Below are 27,090 nucleotides of genomic sequence, written 5' to 3'. Positions count from 1 at the left end.
CCAGAACTGCTTGTGCAATACCGCCCCCTGCACATTCGCTGCAAATCGGACGCTAGCAGGGGGTGTCAATCAACCCGATCGTATTCGATTGGGTTGATTTCTGTCCGCCGCCTCAGAGCAGGCGGACAAGTTATGGGTAGTGCTTGTTGATTGGTGGCTTCATAACTTCTATTTCCGGCGAGCCTGAAGGTTCGTCGGAAACAAGGGGCATCAAGCTCCATTCGGAACTTGATAATTCGGCCCCAAAGTCTTTATGAATTCCACATGCTGAACTGAGGTGTACGTCTACAGACAGCTCATTTTATCAAGCGCAGTGGTGTTGCAAGAAAGTAATTATAGGGGGGCACTCTTTGGAGGCCCACAGTTGTTCAGTGGGCAGGATCAAGATGGAGAGTAGCGATTGGATGTTTGTAGATGGGATTGGAGATTGCCATGGGTGCGGTGTGAGTGCCACCGAGTCGTGCTGCGGAAGCTACCAGCAGAGTGGCGGTGAGGAAAGCAAGAGGGGATCAGATTTGGGGGCACATGGGAGGCTAGTACCCCCCCGGGTGACACCACTAATCTAGCTTATTGTAACAAGACAGACACGTGATCACAGTTACATAAACCATTTTACAAGTGTGTTACCTAAGTGTTGCAGTTGTAATTATTGTTTTTCCATATTGCTAGCGTTTCTCATTTGATGATCATGTATTGGGCACCTCACACAACTATAGATGCTATTGGTAAAACGGCCACTGAACAAAGGAAAAGATAAGGTGAGCAATGCTCAATTAAAGCAACAGTAAAGTCAAAATTAATCTTTCATGATTTAGAAAGAGGCAGAGCCTGCAATTTTAAACAACTTTCCAACTGACTTATTTGATTTAATTTGTTTTGTTCTCTTGGTATCCTTTGTTGAGGAGTAAATCTAGGTAGGTTGATAGAGCTCAGGAGTGTGCCCCTGTCTTTAGCAGTCTATGGCAGCAGTGTTTGCAACTATGTATAACATCGCTATAAACAATGTTTCAAACACTGCTGCCAGATGGCTAAACACACATATACACTCCTGAACTCACATAGGATTACTCTTTAAGAAAGGATACCAAGAAAACGGAGCACAATTGATAAAAGAAGTAAATTAGAAAGTTGTTTAAAACTTGATGATCTATCAAATCCATTTAAGTTTAAATTTTACTTTACTGTCCCTTTAACTTCAAACCTGATTTTGCCTTTATGATGCCCCTTTGTGTTTATGTAACTAGGGTCCTTTACCTGCATTTCATTGATTAAATTCTATCTATTCCTTTTGCTGGGTGGCTTGTTATTTCCAATAACTGTAGCATCAACTAACTACAAATCAACATGTATTGTTCTCATTTTTGTGGTTTATAGTATTGGTCATTTAACCAGGAAAGGTAGTGGAATTAAGTTTTCATCATTTATTAAAAGGATTTAAAACTGTATTATTATGTATATGATAGACACCTTTTAAAAATTGTATTTTTTTATTTTAATAAACAGAACTGGAACTTGGGGAGCAGCTCTGTAAACTACCCTAAATGCATTTACCTGCATCTTACTGTGGTATGATCACTTGGCTTGACTGCAGATATAAATCTATAAATATATTCACTTGCAGCCAATCCAGTGGCAGTTATAGTGGTTGGAAACATTTACAGAGTGGCGTTACCAGGGAGACGGCAGGGGAGGCACTGCTCCTTAACATAATTACTTCCATCCCTTGTGTGCCTCCCAAACTGTGATCTTCACTCAGTTTTCCCACCAACTCTTTGTAAAGGATTCCCCAAGTTCCGCACAACCCAGCCCACGGACCACTTGATCCCACACATTGACCACCCAGTCCCACCCCTCCTGTTACAGCCACTCCCACAAAACACTGTTTAGACTACATGGGACTGTCTTACCTCTTCTGCCAGACCATCCAACCATGACCCCCATGGTCCTGATGATCTCCATCATAGAAGCATGCTAAACTGTAAGCTATCAATAACTTTGCATCTAATACAGTTTAATGTCCCTATAATATAATTAGAAATGTAATGCTAGTCCATTCATATACGTTTAAGACCAACTTTAATGTACCATCAAACCCATATCTTAGAATCAAGTATCAGTATGATACTGTTATGAGTACTGCAGCTACAGTTAGAACAGATATGGTAATAATTGGTTTAAAACTACAGTTAAATGCAAAACTCTAAGCAAAATGACTAGCATTGCAATTAAATCAGTAAAATTACATGCAGTAAACTATATTCATGCAACAACTGTAATCAAACCAAATCATATTACTAAAAAAAGATTAAAAACTCTCTGGCACGGAGAGAAATCACACAAAATCTTTGGATAGATTTTTGATCATTATATTGTAATCTAGGTGATTCTCCCTGCATATCTAGATAGACAGCTCCCAAGGTAAAATTTGCCTTTCTAAATTTTTTTGAGGGACCTCACATTACTGAAGAGACTTCTTAAATTATCTCACCAGAGCGGAGAACTTCTGATCATTAGGCCCTATTCAGTTTTACAACCCGGAATGCAGAATATATTAATCATTTTAAACTTTTCTGTCTAAACTAATCAGTATTTTTATTTCCCTCAGATGGGCAACTGGAATATTTTCAAAAACTTAAGGGATTGATAGAAGAGATGAATAATGAGTACAACCAACCTGTCTTCCTGATTGGTCACAGCCTTGGGAACATGTACCTTCTGTATTTTCTTAACCATCAGCCCCAGGAATGGAAGGACAAATATATAAAAGGTTTTATATCACTTGGAGCTCCATGGGGTGGAGCTGTGAAGCCACTTCTTGTTCTAATGTCAGGTTAGTACAAAATCACTAAAATAAAATTCTACTGTTGAATTAAAAAAGTTCTCTTTAACTGTTCATGCTATATGTTCTTAGTTTCAAAGTTTGAAAGAGGGGAGTCTAAACTGTCATTTTGGAAGTAAGGGGAAGAGATGGTCTTGAAACTATAGGATTGCAGACAATGGACTTAAAAAATACTTAATTCATCAAAGGGTCCAGGTGATATTACAGGAAGTATTACTAGTATCTGAAAAACAAGTTGTTTTTTTTTTTTTGCTTTATTGACCACTCTGGTTCTGAGCTCTCTCTCATAATGCCCACAAGGTTTTACTAAAAAATGTGATCATATAGAAAAATGGCTTGCTGTAGTGTATAATGCTTTAAATATGATTTAAGGTGCATTTGGGGCATAACCATGACAAATAGGAAGATACCTTTAATGTTTAACACTGCCTATCTTAAAACAAAAATATGCCAATTAATGCAAATGCCAAAGTGCCCTGTGTTTGTGGGACTGCACTGAAGTAAAATCTCAGTAGTGCCTCCATCCTCCCTTCATGTCCTGCTTTGAAAAGAGACATATTGTGCCTGTGATTGCTGCAGAAGGGTATGCAGTGATGAACGCTTGCACTATACCCCAGCCATATTGAAAATGAACAAATGCCAGTATGTATGTTTGTATGTTTTTAGTAAGTAGGAGCTTGTATAAAAGTGAGATGGTATGTCTAGGCGGAGATTGTGATAAACATAACACTTCAAATAGGGTAAGAGAACAGAATGTTTTGTTTAAGGGTAAGTTTGCTAAAATAATGTTGGTTTCTGGTGACTTTATACCATGATGAGAAAGTCGCTATTAAAGTCTGAGTTTAATTAGTCCAGAGGAGATAGGAATTTACTGTCTTCAATGCTTTTTTGAATGACAGTCTCATTTGTGTTGCCTGTGTGAAGTGTCTGATATTGGTGAGAAGGGGCAGCATTGGGTTGTGTTTGAAAGGGGTCATTGGAGAGGGGGTGTTGAAATGTATGTGCTGGTGTTTATTAATTTGTCCCACTGGATAAAAAATTCTTACAAAAAAGGATATTCTGAGATGAGGTGGTTACGCTTGTCGGGTGCGATCCAAGCTAAAGTACCTGTGTTGCACACATTTAGAAGTGGAAACCGATATGTCACAGCGTCCTCATCATAAAAAAAACCCTTGTAGCTCCTTAGAACGTGGATACCTAGTTTATCCTGTGTATGTAGAAAAAATAGAGAAATCCAAGGAGCGCCTATGAATAGGCAAAGGATTAAGTGTTCACAATATATATTCACAATAAAACATTTATTTTCAAATTTATAACTGACAGACATATAACATTACTAATATTCACAAAGTATAAAATCAATCATGGATCCATGTTGTTAACAATATGACACATATAAAACATATAATGGAAATAGTGATAAAATGTGTATGATTACTTAAACATTAATCCTGTTTGGTAAAATGATGTTAGAATGATATCAGTCCCTTAGTCCAATGTATAGGGGTAAAAAGCACTTGTTGATGGTGGGTCTTAGAATAATCCTTACTCAAATTAGTGCAGAAAAAAAGGGATATGGTGAGTGGTCAGATGACCTGATGAGTGATTAAAAAATCCAAAAATATATACCAAAAATTAAAAATTAAAAAAAGAACAAAACACCAAAAAATAAAATGTGCTTTGAAAAAATGTGTGTTGCAAACTTGTGGAGAAAAATATATTATATAAAAATGTGAAAAATAACTAGTCAGTCACACAGATATCTCGCCTATAACTTGGTCGGACCACGCCATGGTCAGCTGCTCCCTTAGGTGGCCCACCTCACAGAGACACGATAGGACTTGGAAACTTGACGAAACATTACTTAATGACCCGATCATAAACATACAGATCAATAAAGCTCTTACTGACTATTTCACCGCAAACAACACACACGATGTCAACACGCAAACTATCTGGGAGGCGCATAAGTGCGTGATTAGAGGGGAGATTATTGCATTAAAAGCAGCAAAAAATAAACAAAGACCCCAACTCTTGACAGCCCTACTAGACGAACTGGGCAAATTACAAGATATTCACAAAAAATTTCCAGGTAACTCTTCCCTCCTCACCAGTCTATAACACAAAAGAGACCAGCTCAACCTGCTCCTTGGCCAAGAAACCAATCGTGCAGCTCTGTTTCTTAAAAAAAACATTTTATGAAGGGTACAATAAACAGGGTAAACTACTAGCCAGACTATTACGTCAGCGTAATAACAAACGCCACATAATGGCAATAAAAGACCACAAAGGGAAGACCTGGTCGACCTCAAGAGACATAGCTGACCAATTTAGAAGATACTATAAGGGGTTATATAACCTAGAGGACGTAGGGTCCAATCCCACTGAACAGGAAATATCTACCTACTTATCCCAACTACACCTACCATCCCTCACCATAGAATAACAGGCAGCCCTTGACTTGCCAATTTCCCTTAAAGAGGTCAAAGATGCCATATCCTCATTTCCGACGGGTAAAGCCCCGGGACCTGACGGTTTTGGATCTGCATACTACAATAAATTCAAAAATACCTTGGCTCCTCATCTATTGTCCTACTTCCAGGACATAGATGACAGCAAACCCTTTTCTCCCCTGGAGCTACAGGCTCACATTACAGTCATCCCAAAACCAGGCAAACCGCCAGACTCCATTCCCAATTATAGGCCAATTTCGTTATTAAATTGTGACATAAAAATTTTCGCTAAAATACTGGCCACCAGACTAAACCTAATTCTTCCTTCCATAATACACCATGACCAAGTTGGTTTCATACCAAACAGAGAAGCCAAGGATAACACGGTCCGCAATATGCACTTAATTTGGCATGCTAAAGTCGAGGGCATTCCCGCGGTGTGGTTATCCACGGATGCGGAGAAGGCCTTCGACCGAGTGAATTGGCGGTTTCTCAAGATGACACTGCGGTCATTTGGAATTGGAGATATTATGCTACAGAGAATTTTTGCTCTGTACTCGAGCCCTAGCGCCAAAATAACTTTAAATGGTATTCTCTCGCAGCCTTTTCAGATAACTAATGGTACACGTCAGGGGTGCCCCCTTTCCCCCCTGCTATTTGTCTGCCTATTGGAGAACCTAGCCACCAGAATTAGACTTAATAAAGACATCACAGGTATGATCATCGGTGAAAGGGAATACAAGCTCTCCATGTTCGCCGATGATATCCTGTTCTCCCTCACTAACCCTGTTAGGTCTATGCCTCCGTTGATGGGAGAGTTAAAGACATTCAACAAACTCACAAATTTCCTTATTAACTACACTAAATCTGAAATTCTTGGAGTCTCTCTCCCAGAACGGACGACACTCCAGATAGCTCAAATCTGTCCATTTAGATGGTGTAAGAACTCCATAAAATACTTGGGAATTCAGTTGGCAGAGGACATGGACAAGATATACAAACTAAATTATATACCAATCAGAGTTGCCCTGGCTAGAGACCTCTCCTCTTGGAACTCCAGAAGATTTGGTTAGGGAGGATTAACACTATCAAAATGAACGCCTTTCCTAGATTGCTATACATTATGCAGACCCTACCTATACCACTTCCAACTAGATACATCGCTCAGATTCAACAACTATTCCACTCGTTCATTTGGATGGGTGGGCAGCCTAGAATAAATAAAAAGACAATGATGCGCTCGAGAGAGAGGGGTGGGTTGGGAGTCCCAGACTTAGCACAATATAGGACAGCCATTTTCCTCCAGCGCATATTGGACTGGAGGATCCATAAAACACAAAAGAGTTGGATAGAGATAGAGCTAAGCCTTAACCCAGAGACTCCTCTTTCTGCCATTTGCTGGCATCCAAACTTCCACTCCATGGTCAGGAACATAGTTAATCCGATAACCAGAGAAACATTAGAGCAGTGGCATTACGCAAACAAAACAAACCCATTCCTCTCTTCCAACCCCTCACCTTTGACGTCACTGACCCATAACAATGAATTTTCAGTTACTGATCTTAGTGGGGCCTGTGAGCTTGACGGAGATATTATAGATATAGAATTACATCAGGTATCTAACCATGACCAATTACTATCCCAAGCACAACTACAGGATCAAGGCTTTTCGATATTCCAGAACTGGTTCAATTACAGAAGGACTCGTCACTTCATACTGACCCACAAATGTAGCAACAACATGCTAAGACCCCTCACGAACCTTGAGAAACTATACACTGCTAAACATCCAAAGAAACATACTCTATCCAGGATACACTCTATCTTGACACAACCACCACCAGGCGACCTTCCCCCCTCAATTGAGTCATGGGAAAGAGAACTGGGCACTATAATTCTCCCCCATACAGCAGATGATATTTTCAGAAATACCAAGTCCTCTTCATCCTCAGCATATCTGGTTGAACTAAACTATAAGATACTACATAACTGGTATCTCACCCCCAAACGCCTACACAGATTATACCCATCACTTCCAAATAGGTGTTGGAGATGTGGACATTCTGGTAGTGGAATGGGACACATGTGGTGGTGGTGCAATGCAGTCAATCAGCTTTGGAGAAGTTGTATTGGGGAAATGGAGAAGGTCCTGGACTGCACATTACCCTTAGATCCCCTAGTCTTCCTACTTAATAAGTTTAGGAAATTGACCTCTAAGGCCCACCAAATTTTATTCCAAATAATGATAAATGGCGTTAAGTCCTTTATAGCCAAACATTGGAAACTACACATATCCCCAGACACTCAGAGATGGAGAAATAGAGTATCAGAGTTAATTGAACTTGAGGAGTTTAGCTCATACAAAAACAACAAGAGAGAATCATTTATAGAAGCCCAGGCTATCTGGGAACACTACCTATTGCATATAACTAAGATACTAGACACAGACCAGAGACCCGGAGCGGGCATGCCGCAACTGGGGCAGCCTTTGTCGAATACTGAATAGTGTCAGTATATTTATGAAAATCTTAGTAGTGCTATCCAAATAATATATCAGTTTATGGCAGGGTTATAAACGCAATACAAAAAAAAATAGAAACCCTAATTAACCATGCATCTACTAGACCATGCAATTAATATAAATACCTGAACTCTTTTATTTAGTTAATATCCATGAACATATTGAAATATATTTGCAATAAAAGGAAACTAAATAATATTATAGGCGCTTGAAAACTATTTAAATATGCTATACAAAATTCCTACACGCTTATCTTAAGAAACCAGCCTTATATACAAGTCTTTTAACATCCAAGCAATACAATTCTAAACAGTGTTTATAAAATAATAGGATAATATATATATTCTGCTATTTAACTGCAATTTATCCTACTCTGCCACATACAGTAATAATAAATGTTTATTTTAAATGTTTGCATACAAATAGGCAGGCTAAGAGCTATCTGAAACAATGGCATACAGTTTAAAAGTATAATCTGCTCTTTAAATCTATTAACTGTAAAGGCTATGCATATGACTTATCTTATAATAAAACTTTTATATACATCACCAAATAAACAGCAATCCAGTTTCCAATGTTTTGCAACAGATCCAATTCACCTCAGAAATTCAAAATTGGGGTAAAGCATATGGAGTCCAATGGTAGGTGTGTGCTTTTGATTAATAACTGCAGCAGTTACTCCTTTCTGGATCAGTCAACACAACCCCTTCTTAGCCTCTATGCTGGGGTTTTAATCATCTGATCTCACCCCTCCCCTTTTTGATTATTTATCAGTCATTGGTGAATATTGGAAACGCCCACGGCCTTGTCCCTTTTCATTGGATTATCTTATATTTAACAGCCAAAAGGCTTTCTGGCTGTAGTTCTCTCAACATAACACCGGGTGGCAGCATTACAATTAGACAGTACAAATAAATGCAGCATGACAAAGAAATAAAGTTATATATTAAAACATCTTTCTTTAAAATGTATAATAACTGCCATAATTTCTTGCACCAGTCTCTCCCAATATCAATTATAGGTGAAGCGGCATCAGATTAATTTCCTGATCGTTTTGATATGAAACATCAAATACATCTAGCATTATATTAAAATAATTTATATTTCATTTGGCCTAACAGAAAATGTATATCTCATAGTCATATCACATCAAAGTAACTTCCATATCTTCATCTCACTATATTTTAAAAGATGTATTTGAAACATTATAAACATTTATTGCACATTCATATGATATGATATTTAATTTCCTGCCGGCATTCCATCTGAAATAAAGTAATAAGTGTCATTAATTATTTCTTTCCAGGTCCACAAATATTTATTTAAAAACACAGAGGTTAAGATATTCAATGCTTTCAAAATATACATATATATATTCATATATATATATATCTATCTATCTATATATATAACTATATATATATATCTCATATCCACTAAAATATATACAGTTGTTTTGAAATCATAATGTAAGCCATTTGTCTTCACTGTGTGCTGTATGTTCTAACTGCCCTTTCAGTAACTTCAGACTTCCTGTCTCCCATTCACTACATGGGGTCCCCTGCACCAAAGGGCAAATGCTGAAAATCTCACACGACTTGTCACCTGAGCTAGATTCCTAGGTACATTGGGAGGGGTAAATAGATTTTATCTCACATTCCCAAGCAATCATACAGAGGTTCCTGAAACTGTGTTAATTTTAGTTCCTTGCTAAATTATACAATTGCATAATTTAACATATTGAGTGTGTGAGATCTCCCAGAGATAATCCTTTGTTCTCATTTTAGCCAAGAATGTCTCCTGTGCAATTGGAGAAGTGGGGAAATCTCTTAGAAATAATCCTTTGTTTTATAGATCATGTGCACATCCACAGATTTATTAAATAAAGTTAAATATACTTCTATATATTATTTAATAATATTTCAAATACCTTGACATAAATCCCCCTTTCCAATTCAAAAATAGGGACACATGTATTTGAATTGGATCAAAGTTAGTGGTATTTGATGAGGATCAGCCGTAAACCTCATAGACAGTCTCTTATGTAGGAAGTTTGTTATTTTGAGCCTTCATGTTTATCAGTTAGGCATCTTTAAACTACAGTATGCCTTTAGTTCATTTGGGGATATGATACTTCATTCTCCCTCTATGACTTGTAGTTGGGATCTGGGATGACATGCCCGCAATTGATTGATATGGACCCATTTATCTATGAAACTTTCATTTTTGGGGATCCTTATTTTATAGGCCACTGGAGATATTTTGTCAGTAATGACGAAAGGACCTTTCCATGAGGGAAGAAATTTCTTCTCCCTAACCTGATCTCTTCCAAAGTTATAAAGATAAACTTTATCATTTATTTCATATTCCTTTTTGGATGTTTTGAGATCATAATAGGTTTTAGTGGCAGTTGCGGCTCTTTCTAAATTCCTTTGATCAAATGCAAAGGCATATTGCAGGTGCTTTCTTAGGTTTTCCACATATTGATGTGTATTGGCAGCGTTTATCAAGTTTTGGTCTGATGTACGGTACAGCAGATGCTGAGGTAGAACCATTCTTCTACCAGTCATCAGTTCAAAAGGTGACATCTTGGTAGCACTACTTGGAGTTGCTCTTAATGCCATTAAGACTAGAGGTAGTTTTACATCCCAGTCTTTACCTGTTTCACTCACAAACTTTTTGAGGATTTTAACAATGGACTGGTTGTAACGCTCTACACCACCACTTGAGGCAGCTCTATAAGCAATATGGAGCTTTCTTTTAACCCCTAGTATTTTCCACATTTTTGTCATCACTTCGCTAGTGAAGTGGGTCCCCCGATCTGACTCGATTCTTTGGGGCAGACCAAATCTGGAAAATACATGGTTGATGAGCAATGCTGCACATGTTTCAGCACTATTGTTAGGTGCACTAATGCACTCTACCCATTTAGTGAACAGGCATGTCACTGTTAACATGTACTTGTTACCTCTTGATGATCTTGTTACTGGACCGATAAAATCAATTTGTATATCTGACCATGGCATTACCATCCCCCTCTTCTGCAATGGCGCTCTATGCGTTGGTGCAGTGGGTTGGAACTGTGGACAGATTAAACACCCTTGACAGTAGGTTTGAACATCTTTCAACATGTGTGGCCAAAAAGCATAATCACGTAATATTTCATACGTGAGTTTGGCCCCACGATGACCAGATGTGGGAGCATCATGGGCATGTTGAAGCATTAGACCTCTGAACTTGGTGGGTACTACCCACTGCTGGATGCCAGTTTTGGAGGTTCTAATTAATAAACCATCCTGTAACTTGAATTGTGATCTAGATTTTATTAAGATTCTAAGATCTTCTTTGCCAATACAATCATCTTTTGAGATGGGGTTGCTTTCAGGATCTTCTATGTGTTTATAGAAGATGCCTACAATGGGGTCTTCTTTTTGACTAGTGATCAGGTCCTCACTAGGAGAATCCTGACTCCATTGTACCAAGTTAGGCTCACTCTGTTGTTTTGCCTGGTTTCTGGTAATGGCTTCTACCTGAATTGCACCCATTAAGTGGTCAATATTAAGGAGTTCTCCAGTTATGGCTCCTTGTTTGGCTAACGAATCCGCAAGATCATTGCCTTCCTTATCAGGACCTAGAACTCTGGAATGACCCTTGGTCTTTTTCCAGTGTATGGTTAAATCATTGGATACTACCAGATTATCAATCTCGCAGAACAACTTGCCATGCTTAACTGGTTTGTTATTGCTTTTCTGCATGCCATTTCTTTTCCAAGTTGGCAGGTATTCAACAAAACTGTCACGCACATAATTTGAGTCAGTTATGATCACAAATTCATGAATACCATGTTCAGTAGCCATTTCAATGGTTTTGAAAACAGCAGTTAGTTCTGCAACTTGACTGGATCTTGGTCCAATGTTGAAACCTATAGATATATTTGGGAATCCATTTGCCCCAGTTATACCAATGCCAGCGACTAATCTGCGCTCATTATCAATAGTGGCATGGTAAGAACAGCCATCAACATACACCCAAGGTAATGTTTGGCAATTTTCCTCATTGTACATTTTATATGGAGAAAGCAATTGTTCTTCCAGAAAATCATCTTCTGATAATTCTTCCCCAGGATCTCTAGCAGTACAGTCGTGGAGCTCAGCAAGCCCTTGTGCGACTGGATTCTTTTTATTCTGCTTGTAGCGAATTTCTAATGGCCAGCCTTGCAAGGAAAGAGTCCACGCTGTTATGCGGCTATTAGACAAATTACCATCTCTTATTCTCTCACTTTGCAAATATAGCAAAGGCTGGTGGGCCATTTCCACAATAATTTTCTCGCCCTGTATATAGCTGCGGAAATTTTGTAGAGCCCATACAGTAGATAAGAGGGCTTTTTCGCAATCGCTAAACTTTATTTCTACTGGGGATAGATTTTTGCTCGCATAAGCAATGGCTTTGTTCAAATTATCATGCTTTTGGTATAAAACAGCACTCATGCTTATATCTGTGTAACCTGTCTCTAAGAAGAAAGGTTTACCACCTTCAGGGTACGCTAAGCAAGGTGCTTGAGTGAGTTTTCTTTTCAGCTCTCTGATGGCTGTCTCTTGAGACTCACTCCAGTGCCATTTCACATCCTTCTTTAGAAGAAGTAGTAGTGGTTTAGCTAATTCCGCATAATTATCAATGAATTTGCGAGAATAATTTGTCATACCCAGGAATGATCTCAATTCCTTTAAGTTAGTTGGGTTTTTAGAATTCACTATAGCTTCCACATTTTTCTTTTGGGGATTTAATCCTTCAGAGGTAACTTCATGTCCCAAGAAGTTTACACGAGTGCGGCACCATTGAGCTTTTTGCAGGGATCATTTGACACCTGCCCTTTTAAGTTGGCTGAGGATGTGTTTAAGCTCTGCAATGTGTTTTTCAAAGTCTGTGCTTTTGATTAAAACATCATCAACATAAGATAAGGTCCCCCTTTCCAGTGCGTCAGGCATAGCCTTATGCATGAATACAGCAAATTCATGTCCAGAATTTATGTATCCAAATGGAAGTCTCTGGAATGCATACTGAACCTTTTGGAAGGAGAATGCTAGCTTATATTGGTCCTCTTCATGTACCTTTATGATCCAATATCCCTGTGCACAATCAATGGCAGTGAATATTTTGGATCCCTGCATTTGTGCTAGGCACTGGTCAATGTATGGTACAGGCCAGCCAGACATGTATACTCGTTTGTTTAGCTGTCTTAAGTCAGCACACAAACGCCATTGTCCATTGGGCTTAAGGACACCTAGAATAGGATTATTATAAGAGCTGTGCACCTGTCTGATAATACCTCTTTCTTCCAAATTCCTTATGATCTCTGCAAGAGAATCATATGAGGCTAAGGGAAGTCTGTATTGTTTGACAAATACAGGTGGCGCATCAGGATCTGTTTGTATTCTTGCAATGTGCAAGTCTGTAGTACCACAGTCATAAGAATCCTTAGCGAAAATATCCTTGTACTCCATCAGGAGTTCTCGCAGCTGTTGGCGTTCATCATCGCTGGAACAGCCATTAGCTAAGGATATTTGCTCTTCGACTATTTGCTGAAATCCTGGAAAGATTTCAGGCTGTCCTATTTCATAGGCTTCTTCCAGCCTAGAGGTGAGATCCCCTTGATTATAATTTACATTGCTCCCATGACTCTGGGTATTGGGGTAATCTTGCTGTTTGATTGGCTGATCAAACACTAGAGAGGCTTCTTCAATTTTACAGATGCCTTCTTCTGAGCTGAAGGGATAAATAGACTGAATATTAAATAGACCCTCTGGCATAGATGCAAAGGATTGTTCTATTAATTGTTCTTCAGTTAGGTATCCTTCAGGTATTAGCCCAATTACATTATTCTGGAATCCAAAAGTGTAATAACTTGATTCCAGTGCATATCCTATGGTAGTTCCCTTGGATAAGGTTATATCCTGTGGGGTCATGTTATGCACAATAATATGTATTGGAATAGTTCCAATATTCACCATAGGAGTGTAGGTTACTGTGACACCCAGATTTTGTATTCTATGGGAGAGGCAAATTAGTGTTTCAGAAGTTTTTAATTTCTGACCTCTCTTTACCTGTAAGGGTAAAAGAAATTTATCAGCCCCAGCAGGAATTATGATATCGCTAGATACCTGCATATTTACAGCATATGGCAATTGCTGGTTTGATTTTAGGGCTGCATTTTCATCCTGAAATACTTCAGGGTCCCCCTTTAACCTGCTCCAGAGGCAAGAATTAATCAGATCTATTTGTATGGCATATCTATGTAAGATATCATTGCCAATGTATATTTGATTATGGGGAGTATTTAAAACTAAAAACAGGTGCTTCACTGACTTATTTCCTATAGAGATAGATAATAAGCACTTAGCTGTGATGTTATAGCTTTCAGACCTGTCATCCAGGCCATTGACACAGTGGTCTTGGGGAGAAAGATATTTAATCACTTTAGGTTCAGCTATTTGCGCTAATAAACCTTCGCTTATATAGCTAGCTTCCTGTTTTAAGTTTATTTTAGCATACTTGGTTTTACCAAGGTCATGCACTTGTATAGGGATAAATAGATCCTCTTTAACTCTCTCAATCCCTGTGAGGTATTGAGCGTGGCCTCCCCCCTTAGGGATTTTATGATCCCCCTTGTGGAGTGATATGGTTAATACATCGCCATCTAGGGAAATATTCGCTATCTTTCCAGGCGAAATTTTAAAAGTATTACCATCAGAGCCACTAAAAGGAGTCTGATCATCTATTTGTAGGATAGTGATTTCAGGTACAGAGTTATTCCTGAAATGAATCTCCACAGCATCTGGTTTCTCTTCCACCACGTGACAGCTATGTCGGGTGTGAGATATACCAGATTTTTCATAATTGATAGGCCGTTTAACTTGTGACTAAATTACATTATTTATGCAATCAATTATGGTTCTTAATCGCTTCAGGAGATCACTACCAATAATTAAACGATCAGTTGGCAGATCCACTATAATGACAGGGTGTCTTATGACCCTGTTCCCCAATTTAAATTTTAACCAGGCAGTACCGTAGACTTTTAGGGAGTCACCCCCAACACCTATTAGAGAACCGTCAAATTCTTTTATTTTTGGTTTGTGGGGTGTTAGCTCATTTAGCTGTGTGTAGTACCTGTGGGATAAGATAGTTGCCTGTGACCCAGTGTCAATTAATCCCCTGATAGGGTTGGAGACTGAATCTTGCAGCTCAACTAATACATAATATCTTCCTGCATTTTCTACCATTTCACACATAAAGTTGGCGTTATCATACATTTGTGGGCTTCGCCACGTATTACCTGAGTTTGCCATGCTTTCCGATGCAGAAGAAGCTTCATACCTACCTGTTTCCTCTATGACAGGGTCGGCTGGATTCTTTTGTACTGCATCTGTGGAAACAAGGTTAAGAGAGAGCTGCAAAGGAAGAGATTTGTTAACTTTTCCCGGATGAGGTTGCTTGTCATCACGGCTAAATCGTCCGTTTCCGGTCTGTGGGGAGAGAACATGATTAGTATCATTGATATTTATTATTACATTTTGTATATCTCTCCCCTCCCCCTCAGGTGACACTGCAGTATTTATGACTGTGCCTGTGGTCCACTGTTGACCACTGGCTGTACCCCTAAAAAAGTATTGTTCGGTTGCTGAGCCGTAGATTTCTTTCATGTAATTAGCAAGAGTCCATGAGCTAGTGACGTATGGGATATACATTCCTACCAGGAGGGGCAAAGTTTCCCAAACCTTAAAATGCCTATAAATACACCCCTCACCACACCCACAATTCAGTTTTACAAACTTTGCCTCCTATGGAGGTGGTGAAGTAAGTTTGTGCTAGATTCTATGTTGATATGCGCTCCGCAGCAAGTTGGGGCCCGGTTTTCCTCTCAGCGTGCAGTGAATGTCAGAGGGATGCGAGGAGAGTATTGCCTATTTGAATTCAATGATCTCCTTCTACGGGGTCTATTTCATAGGTTCTCTGTTATCGGTCGTGGAGATTCATCTCTTACCTCCCTTTTCAGATCGACGATATACTCTTATATATATACCATTACCTCTGCTGATTTTCGTTTCAGTACTGGTTTGGCTTTCTACAAGCATGTAGATGAGTGTCCTGGGGTAAGTAAGTCTTATTTTCTTTTGACACTCTAAAGCTATGGTTGGGCACTTTTTTATAAAGTTCTAAATATATGTATTCAAACATTTATTTGCCTTGACTCAGGATGTTCAACATTCCTTATTTTCAGACAGTCAGTTTCATATTTGGGATAATGCATTTGAATCAATCATTTTTTCTTACCTTAAAAAATTTGACTTTTTCCCTGTGGGCTGTTAGGCTAGCGGGGGCTGAAAATGCTTCATTTTATTGCGTCATTCTTGGCGCTGACTTTTTTGGCGCAAAAAAATCTTTTCTGTTTCCGGCGTCATACGTGTCGCCGGAAGTTGCGTCATTTTTTTGACGTTCTTTTGCGCCAAAGATGTCGGCGTTGCGGATGTGGCGTCATTTTTGGCGCCAAAAGCATTTAGGCGCCAAATAATGTGGGCGTCTTATTTGGTGCTAAAAAAATATGGGCGTCGCTTTTGTCTCCACATTATTTAAGTCACGTTATTTATTGCTTCTGGTTGCTAGAAGCTTGTTCACTGGCATTTTTTTCCCATTCCTGAAACTGTCATTTAAGGAATTTGATCAATTTTGCTTTATATGTTTTTTTTTCTATTACATATTGCAAGATGTTCCACGTTGCAACTGAGTCAGAAGATACTTCAGGAAAATCACTGCCCGGTGCTGGAGCTACCAAGCTAAGTGTATCTGCTATAAATTTTTTGGTATCTGTTTCTCCAGCTGTTGTTTGTATTGCATGTCATGAAAAATTTCCTTTAGTACTGTTACATTACCTGTTGCTGTTCCGTCAACATCTAATTTTCAGAGTGTTCCTGATAAACATAAGAGATTTTATTTTTTAAATCCATTAAGAAGGCTATGTCTGTTATTTCTCCTTCTAGTTTACATAAAAGTCTTTTAAAACTTCTCTTTTTTCAGATGAATTTTTAAATGAACATCATCATTCTGATACTGATAATGGTTCTTTATTTAAAGAAGTATTAATTGCATTAGAAATAGAGGATTCTGGTCCTCTTGATACTAAATCTAAACGTTTAAATAAGGTTTTTAAATCTCCTGTAGTTATTCCAGAAGTGTTTAATCTCCCTGATGCTATTTCTGAAGTAATTTCCAGGGAATGGAATAATTTGGGTAATTCTTTTACTCCTTCTAAACGTTTAAGCAATTATATCCTGTGCTATCTGACAGATTAGAGGTTTTTTGGGACAAAATCCCTAAGGTTATGGGGCTGTCTCTACTCCTGCTAAATGTACTACTATTCCTATGGCAGATAGTACTTCATTTAAGGATCCTTTAGATAGGAAAATTGAATCTTTTCTAAGAAAAGCTTACTTATGTTCAGGTAATCTTCTTAGACCTGCTATATTTTTAGCGGATGTTGCTGCAGCTTCAACTTTTTGGTTAGAAGCTTTAGCGCAACAAGTAACAGATCATAATTTTATAGCATTATTATTATTCTATAACATGCTAATAATTTTATTGGTGACACCATCTTTTGATATCATTAGAGTTGATGTCAGGTATATGTCTCTAGCTATTTTAGCTAGAAAAGCTTTATGGATTAAACTTGGAATGCTGATATGTCTTCTAAGTCAACTTTGCTTTCCCTTTCTTTCCAGGGTAATAAATTATTATCTCAACTGTTTCTGGAAGGAAGGGAACTTTTTTACCAAAGGATAAAAAATCTAAGGTAAATTTAGGTCTAATAATTATTTTCGTTCCTTTCCTCACAACAAGGAACAAAAGCCTGATCCTTCGTCCTCAGGAGCGGTATCAGTTTGGAAACTATTTCCAGTTTGGAATATATCCAAGCCTTATAGAAACCTATAGCCAGCTCCTAAGTACCCATGAAGGTGCGGCCCTTATTCCAGCTCAGTTGGTATGGGGCAGATTACGTTTTCTTCAAAGAAATTTGGATCAATTCCGTTCTCAATCTCTGGTTTCAGAACATTGTTTCAGAAAGGTACAGAATTGGCTTCAAATTAAGGCCTCCTGCTAAGAGATTTTTTTCTTTCCCGTGTCCCAGTTAACACAGCAAAGGCTCAGCATTTCTGAAATGTGTTTCAGATCTAGAGTTGGCTGGAGTAATTATGCCAGTTCCAGTTCTGGAACAGGGGCTGGGGTTTTATTTTATCTCTTCATTGTACCAAAGAAGGTCAATTCCTTCAGACCAGTTCCGGATCTATCAATATTGAATCGTTATGTAAGGATACCAACATTCAAGATGGTTACTGTACGACTATCCTGCCTTTTGTTTAGCAAGGGCATTATATGTCTACAATAGATTTACAGGATGTGTATCTGCATATTCCGATTCATCCAGATCACTTTTAGTGTCTGAGATTCTCTTTTTAGACAAGCATTACCAGTTTTGTGGCTCTACCGTTTGGCCTAGCCTCAGTTCCAAGAATTTTTTTCAAAGGTTCTCGGTGCCCTTCTTTCTGTAATCAGAGAACAGGGTTTTGGTATTTCCTTATTTGGACGATATCTTGGTACTTGCTCAGTCTTCTCTTTTTCGAAGAATCTCATACGAATCGACTTGTGTTGTTTCTTCAAGTTCATGGTTGGAGGATCAATTTACCAATCAGTTCATTGATTCCTCAGACAAGGGTAACCTTTTTAGGTTTCTAGATAGATTCAGTGTCTATGACTCTGTCCTTGTCAGACAAGAGAAGTTTAACATTGATATCAGCTTGTCAAAACCTTCAGTCACAATCATTCCCTTTGGTAGCCTTATGCATGGAAATTTTAGGTCTTAGGACTGCCGCATCAGATGCGATCTCCTTTGCTCGTTTTCACATGCGACCTCTTCAGCTCTGTATGCTGAACCAATGGTGCAGGGATTACTCAAAGATATCTCAATTAATATCTTTAAACCGATTATACGACACTCTCTGACATGGTGGACAGATCACCATCGTTTAGTTCAGGGGGCTTCTTTGTTCTTCCGACCTGGACTATAATCTCAACAGATGCAAGTCTTACAGGTTGGGGAGCTGTGTGGGGGTATCTGACGGCACAAGGGGTTTGGGAATCTCAGGAGGTGAGATTTCCGATCAATATTTTGGAACTCCGTGCAATTTTCAGAGCTCTTCAGTCTTGGCCTCTTCTGAAGAGAGAGTTGTTCATTTGTTTTCAGATAGACAATGTCACAACTGTGGCATACATCAATCATCAAGGAGGGACTCACAGTCCTCTGGCTATGAAAGAAGTATCTCGAATTTTGGTTTGGGCGGAATCCAGCTCCTGTCTAATCTCTGCGGTTCATATCCCAGGTATGGACAATTGGAAAGCGGATTATCTCAGTCGCCAAACGTTGCACCTGGGCGAATGGTCTCTTCACCCAGAGGTATTTCCTCAGATTGTTCAAATGTGGGAACTCCCAGAAATAGATCTGATGGCTTCTCATCTAAACAAGAAACTTCCCTGGTATCTGTCTGGATCCCGGGATCCTCGGGCGGAGGCAGTGGATGCATTATCTCTTCCTTACAAGTGTCATCCTGCCTATATCTTTCCGCCTCTAGTTCTTCTTCCAAGGGTATTCTCCAATATTCTAAAGGAATGCTTGTTTGTCCTGCTGGTAGCTTCAGCCTGGCCTCACAGGTTTTGGTATGCGGATCTTGTCCGGATGGCCTCTTGCCAGCTGTGGACTCTTCCGTTAAGACCAGACCTTCTGTCGCAAGGTCCTTTTTTCCATCAGGATCTGAAATCCTTCAATTTAAAGGTATGGAGATTGAACGCTTGATTCTTGGTCAAAGAGGTTTCTCTGACTCTGTGATTAATACTATGTTACAGGCGCGTAAATCTGTATCTAGAGAGATATATTATAGAGTCTGGAAGACTTATATTTCTTGGTGTCTTTCTCATCATTTTTCTTGGCATTCTTTTAGAATACCGAGAATTTTACAGTTTCTTCAGGATGGTTTAGATAAGGGTTTGTCCGCAAGTTCCTTGAAAGGTCAAATCTCTGCTCTTTCTGTTCTTTTTCACAGAAAGATTGCTATTCTTCCTGATATTCATTGTTTTGTACAAGCTTTGGTTCATATAAAACCTGTCATTCAGTCAATTTCTCCTCCTTGGAGTTTGAATTTGGTTCTGGGGGCTCTTCAAGCTCCTCCGTTTGAATCTATGCATTCATTGGACATTAAATTACTTTCTTGGAAAGTTTTGTTCCTTTTGGCAATCTCTTCTGCCAGAAGAGTTTCTGAATTATCTGCTCTTTCTTGTGAGTCTCCTTTTCTGATTTTTCATCAGGATAAGGCGGTGTTGCGAACTTCTTTTGAATTTTTACATAAAGTTGTGAATTCCAACAACATTAGTAGAGAAATTGTGGTTCCTTCATTATGTCCTAATCCTAAGAATTCTAAGGAGAAATCGTTGCATTCTTTGGATGTTGTTAGAGCTTTGAAATTTTATGTTGAAGCTACTAAGTCTTTCCGAAAGACTTCTAGTTTATTTGTTATCTTTTCCGGTTCTAGAAAAGGCCAGAAAGCTTCTGCCATTTCTTTGGCATCTTGGTTGAAATCTTTAATTCATCTTGCCTATGTTGAGTCGGGTAAAACTCCGCCTCAGAGGATTACAGCTCATTCTACTAGGTCAGTTTCTACTTCCTGGGCGTTTAGGAATGAAGCTTCGATTGATCAGATTTGCAAAGCAGCAACTTGGTCCTCTTTGCATACTTTTTCTAAATTCTACCATTTTGATGTATTTTCTTCTTCTGAAGCAGTTTTTGGTAGAAAAGTACTTCAGGCAGCGGTTTCAGTTTGAATCTTCTGCTTATGTTTTTCATTAAACTTTATTTTGGGTGTGGATTATTTTCAGCAGGAATTGGCTGTCTTTATTTTATCCCTCCCTCTCTAGTGACTCTTGTGTGGAAATCTTGGGTAATCATTATCCCATACGTCACTAGCTCATGGACTCTTGCTAATTACATGAAAGAAAACATAATTTATGTAAGAACTTACCTGATAAATTCATTTCTTTCATATTAGCAAGAGTCCATGAGGCCCGCCCTTTTTTTGTGGTGGTTATGATTTTTGTATAAAGCACAATTATTCCAATTCCTTATTTTATATGCTTTCGCACTTTTTTATCACCCCACTTCTTGGCTATTCGTTAAACTGAATTGTGGGTGTGGTGAGGGGTGTATTTATAGGCATTTTAAGGTTTGGGAAACTTTGCCCCTCCTGGTAGGAATGTATATTCCATACGTCACTAGCTCATGGACTCTTGCTAATATGAAAGAAATGAATTTATCAGGTAAGTTCTTACATAAATTATGTTTTTTGACTCATATTAGCGATTTGTTCGCTCAACCGATTTAACTGGGTAAACAGCATATCTACCTGATTGTACAAGTTACCTCTACCCCTGGTGCCCCATTGTATTGATTCCTGGACCATTGGGTTCACTCAGAATCAGGGCCACTATTTCTATTCTGGCGTGGTTGCCCCTGGGGTTCAGCTTGTTCAGTATTAGTACTTTGGGGAGCATTATATACCTGGGGTGTCTGGTTACCCTGAGAATATCTTCGCCGCCTATTGTATCTACCCTTGCGCGGATACCAATTATTTGGTGAGTATTCTCTTTGTGAGTAATTATTCACCTGATTATGTCCCCCACTTTGGTTATAGTCTCCCTGCGCCTCAACCGGTGTAGGGGGAGGGGCAGAATTGAACCTCTGTGGAGATGGCCTGTTTTGACTGGCCACCTCTGCATAAGTTCTCTTTTTAGATTCCAAATTGAGGGGGCTAGGTGACACCCTAGTTTCTGCTACAATTTTGGGTTTTGACTCCTTTTTCACCCCCTGTTCACTGGACTGCTGAATAGAGTATAACTTTGTACTCTCTTTGATCAACCATTCCAATGAGCAGTCCTCATCAAAATCTCTAGCTAAGTTGATTTTGATGGGTGTAGGCAGTGCTTCAAAAAATAAATTTACAAATTCTGAGCCATCAAATTTTGGATTATCTTCAGCCATACTGTACGCATTTCTCCAACATAGGTGTGTCCGGTCCACGGCGTCATCCTTACTTGTGGGATATTCTCTTCCCCAACAGGAAATGGCAAAGAGCCCAGCAAAGCTGGTCACATGATCCCTCCTAGGCTCCGCCTTCCCCAGTCATTCTCTTTGCCGTTGTACAGGCAACATCTCCACGGAGATGGCTTAGAGTTTTTTAGTGTTTAACTGTAGTTTTTATTATTCAATCAAGAGTTTGTTATTTTGAAATAGTGCTGGTATGTACTATTTACTCTGAAACAGAAAAGAGATGAAGATTTCTGTTTGTAAGAGGAAAATGATTTTAGCAACCGTTACTAAAATCGATGGCTGTTCCACACAGGACTGTTGAGAGGAATTAACTTCAGTTGGGGGAACAGTGAGCAGACTTTTGCTGCTTGAGGTATGACACATTCTAACAAGACGATGTAATGCTGGAAGCTGTCATTTTCCCTATGGGATCCGGTAAGCCATTTTTATTACAGAAAGAAAAAAAGGGCTTCACAAGGGCTTTCTAAGACTGTAGACATTTTCTGGGCTAAATCGATTTATATATTATACTCCATAGCCTTGAGGAATTATTTTAATCTTGGGAATTATGTAAAATAACCGGCAGGCACTGTATTGGACACCTTATTCTCTAGGGGCTTTCCCTAATCATAGGCAGAGTCTCATTTTCGCGCCTGTATTGCGCACTTGTTTTTGAGAAGCATGACATGCAGATGCATGTGTGAGGAGCTCTGATACATAGAAAAGACTTTCTGAAGGCGTCATTTGGTATCGTATTCCCCTTTGGGCTTGGTTGGGTCTCAGCAAAGCAGATACCAGGGACTGTAAAGGGGTTAAATATAAAAACGGCTCCGGTTCCGTTATTTTAAGGGTTAAAGCTTCCAAATTTGGTGTGCAATACTTTTAAGGCTTTAAGACACTGTGGTGAAATTTTGGTGAATTTTGAACAATTCCTTCATACTTTTTCGCAATTGCAGTAATAAAGTGTGTTCAGTTTAAAATTTAAAGTGACAGTAACGGTTTATTTTAAAACGTTTTTTGTACTTTGTTATCAAGTTTTTGCCTGTTTAACATGTCTGAACTACCAGATAGACTGTGCTCTGAATGTGGGGAAGCCAAGGTTCCTTCTCATTTAAATAGATGTGATTTATGTGACACAAAATTTAGAGAAAATGATGCCCAAGATGATTCCTCAAGTGAGGGGAGTAAGCATGGTACTGCATCATCCCCTCCTTCGTCTACACCAGTCTTGCCCACACAGGAGGCCCCTAGTACATCTAGCGCGCCAATACTCCTTACTATGCAACAATTAACGGCTGTAATGGATAATTCTATCAAAAACATTTTAGCCAAAATGCCCACTTATCAGCGAAAGCGCGACTGCTCTGTTTTAGAAAATACTGAAGAGCATGAGGACGCTGATGATATTGGTTCTGAAGGGCCCCTACACCAGTCTGAGGGGGCCAGGGAGGTTTTGTCTGAGGGAGAAATTTCAGATTCAGGGAAAATTTCTCAACAAGCTGAACCTGATGTGATTACATTTAAATTTAAATTGGAACATCTCCGCGCTCTGCTTAAGGAGGTGTTATCCACTCTGGATGATTGTGAGAATTTGGTCATTCCAGAGAAACTATGTAAAATGGACAAGTTCCTAGAGGTCCCGGGGCCCCCCGAAGCTTTTCCTATACCCAAGCGGGTGGCGGACATTGTAAATAAAGAATGGGAAAGGCCCGGTATACCTTTCGTCCCTCCCCCCATATTTAAAAAATTGTTTCCTATGGTCGACCCCAGAAAGGACTTATGGCAGACAGTCCCCAAGGTCGAGGGGGCGGTTTCTACTCTAAACAAACGCACCACTATACCCATAGAATATAGTTGTGCTTTCAAAGATCCTATGGATAAAAAATTAGAAGGTTTGCTTAAAAAGATGTTTGTTCAGCAAGGTTACCTACTACAACCAATTTCATGCATTGTTCCTGTCACTACAGCCGCGTGTTTCTGGTTCGATGAGCTAGAAAAGGCGATCAATAATAATTCTTCTTCTTATGAGGAGATTATGGACAGAATTCGTGCTCTCAAATTGGCTAATTCTTTCACCCTAGACGCCACTTTGCAATTGGCTAGGTTAGCGGCGAAAAATTCTGGTTTTGCTATTGTGGCGCGCAGAGCGTTTTGGTTAAAATCTTGGTCAGCGGATGCGTCTTCCAAGAACAAATTGCTTAACATTCCTTTCAAGGGGAAAACGCTGTTTGGCCCTGACTTGAAAGAGATTATCTCTGATATCACTGGGGGCAAGGGCCACGCCCTTCCTCAGGATAGGTCTTTCAAGGCCAAAAATAAACCTAATTTTCGTCCCTTTCGCAGAAACGGACCAGCCCCAAGTGCTACGTCCTCTAAGCAAGAGGGTAATACTTCTCAAGCCAAGCCAGCCTGGAGACCAATGCAAGGCTGGAACAAAGGAAAGCAGGCCAAGAAACCTGCCACTGCTACCAAGACAGCATGAGATGTTGGCCCCCGATCCGGGACCGGATCTGGTGGGGGGCAGACTCTCTCTCTTCGCTCAGGCTTGGGCAAGAGATGTTCTGGATCCTTGGGCGCTAGAAATAGTCTCCCAAGGTTATCTTCTGGAATTCAAGGGGCTTCCCCCAAGGGGGAGGTTCCACAGGTCTCAATTGTCTTCAGACCACATAAAAAAACAGGCATTCTTACATTGTGTAGAAGACCTGTTAAAAATGGGAGTGATTCATCCTGTTCCATTAGGAGAACAAGGGATGGGGTTCTACTCCAATCTGTTCGTAGTTCCCAAAAAAGAGGGAACATTCAGACCAATCTTAGATCTCAAGATCCTAAACAAGTTTCTCAAGGTTCCATCGTTCAAAATGGAAACCATTCGAACTATTCTTCCTTCCATCCAGGAAGGTCAATTCATGACCACGGTGGATTTAAAGGATGCGTATCTACATATTCCTATCCACAAGGAACATCATCGGTTCCTAAGGTTCGCATTCCTGGACAAGCATTACCAGTTTGTGGCACTTCCGTTCGGATTAGCCACTGCTCGAAGGATTTTCACAAAGGTACTAGGGTCCCTTCTAGCGGTGCTAAGACCAAGGGGCATTGCAGTAGTACCTTACTTGGACGACATTCTGATTCTAGCGTCGTCCCTTCCTCAAGCAAAGGCTCACACGGACATTGTCCTGGCCTTTCTCAGATCTCACGGGTGGAAAGTGAACGTAGAAAAAAGTTCTCTGTCTCCGTCAACAAGGGTTCCCTTCTTGGGAACAATAATAGACTCCTTAGAAATGAGGATTTTTCTGACAGAGGCCAGAAAATCAAAACTTCTGAACTCTTGTCAAATACTTCATTCTGTTCCTCTTCCTTCCATAGCGCAGTGCATGGAAGTAATAGGTTTGATGGTAGCGGCAATGGACATAGTTCCTTTTGCGCGCATTCATCTAAGACCATTACAACTGTGCATGCTCAGTCAGTGGAATGGGGACTATACAGACTTGTCTCCGACGATACAAGTAAATCAGAGGACCAGAGATTCACTCCGTTGGTGGCTGTCCCTGGACAACCTGTCACAGGGGATGAGCTTCCGCAGACCAGAGTGGGTCATTGTCACGACCGACGCCAGTCTGGTGGGCTGGGGCGCGGTCTGGGGACCCCTGAAAGCTCAGGGTCTTTGGTCTCGGGAAGAATCACTTCTACCGATAAATATTCTGGAACTGAGAGCGATACTCAATGCTCTCAAGGCTTGGCCTCAGCTAGCAAAGGCCAAGTTCATACGTTTTCAATCAGACAACATGACGACTGTTGCGTACATCAACCATCAGGGGGGAACAAGGAGTTCCCTGGCGATGGAAGAAGTGACCAAAATCATTCAATGGGCGGAGACTCACTCCTGCCACTTGTCTGCAATCCACATCCCAGGAGTGGAAAATTGGGAAGCGGATTTTCTGAGTCGTCAGACATTTCATCCGGGGGAGTGGGAACTACATCTGGAAATCTTTGCCCAAATCACTCAATTGTGGGGCATTCCAGACATGGATCTGATGGCCTCTCGTCAGAACTTCAAGGTTCCTTGCTACGGGTCCAGATCCAGGGATCCCAAGGTGACTCTAGTAGATGCACTAGTAGCACCTTGGACCTTCAAACTAGCTTATGTATTCCCGCCGTTTCCTCTCATCCCCAGGCTGGTAGCCAGGATCAATCAGGAGAGTGCATCAGTGATCTTGATAGCTCCTGCATGGCCACGCAGGACTTGGTATGCAGACCTGGTGAATATGTCATCGGCTCCACCATGGAAGCTACCTTTGAGACGAGACCTTCTTGTTCAAGGTCCGTTCGAACATCCGAATCAGGTCTCACTCCAACTGACTGCTTGGAGATTGAACGCTTGATCTTATCAAAGCGAGGGTTCTCAGATTCTGTCATTGATACTCTTGTTCAGGCCAGAAAGCCTGTAACTAGAAAAATTTACCACAAAATATGGAAAAAATATATCTGTTGGTGTGAATCTAAAGGATTCCCTTGGGACAAGGTTAAAATTCCTAAGATTCTATCCTTCCTTCAAGAAGGTTTGGAGAAAGGATTATCTGCTAGTTCCTTGAAGGGACAGATTTCTGCCTTGTCTGTGTTACTTCACAAAAAACTGGCAGCTGTGCCAGATGTTCAAGCCTTTGTTCAGGCTCTGGTTAGAATCAAGCCTGTTTACAAACCTTTGACTCCTCCTTGGAGTCTCAATTTAGTTCTTTCAGTTCTTCAGGGGGTTCCGTTTGAACCCTTACATTCCGTTGATATTAAGTTATTATCTTGGAAAGTTTTGTTTTTGGTTGCAATTTCTTCTGCTAGAAGAGTTTCAGGATTATCTGCTCTGCAGTGTTCTCCTCCTTATCTGGTGTTCCATGCAGATAAGGTGGTTTTACGTACTAAACATGGTTTTCTTCCGAAAGTTGTTTCTAACAAAAACATTAACCAGGAGATAGTCGTGCCTTCTTTGTGTCCGAATCCAGTTTCAAAGAAGGAACGTTTGTTGCACAATTTGGATGTGGTTTGTGCTCTAAAATTCTATTTAGATGCTACAAAGGATTTTAGACAAACATCTTCCTTGTTT

At 39.9% G+C, this 27,090-nt stretch overlaps 1 protein-coding gene across 1 annotated transcript in view; it reads left to right on the top strand.

Annotated features, from left to right (window-relative positions):
- Positions 1-27,090, top strand: part of LCAT (lecithin-cholesterol acyltransferase) — a 167,815-nt gene that overhangs the window by 120,385 nt on the left and 20,340 nt on the right. Inside the window, exon 5 of the mRNA XM_053695326.1 lies at positions 2,606-2,830. Within this exon, the coding sequence (XP_053551301.1) occupies positions 2,606-2,830 (225 nt within the window). The remainder of the gene's footprint in view (positions 1-2,605; positions 2,831-27,090) is intronic.

Source organism: Bombina bombina, chromosome 1 (assembly GCF_027579735.1).
Source record: "Bombina bombina isolate aBomBom1 chromosome 1, aBomBom1.pri, whole genome shotgun sequence".
NCBI lineage: Eukaryota > Metazoa > Chordata > Amphibia > Anura > Bombinatoridae > Bombina > Bombina bombina.
This window is presented reverse-complemented; position numbering and strand designations above follow the sequence as displayed.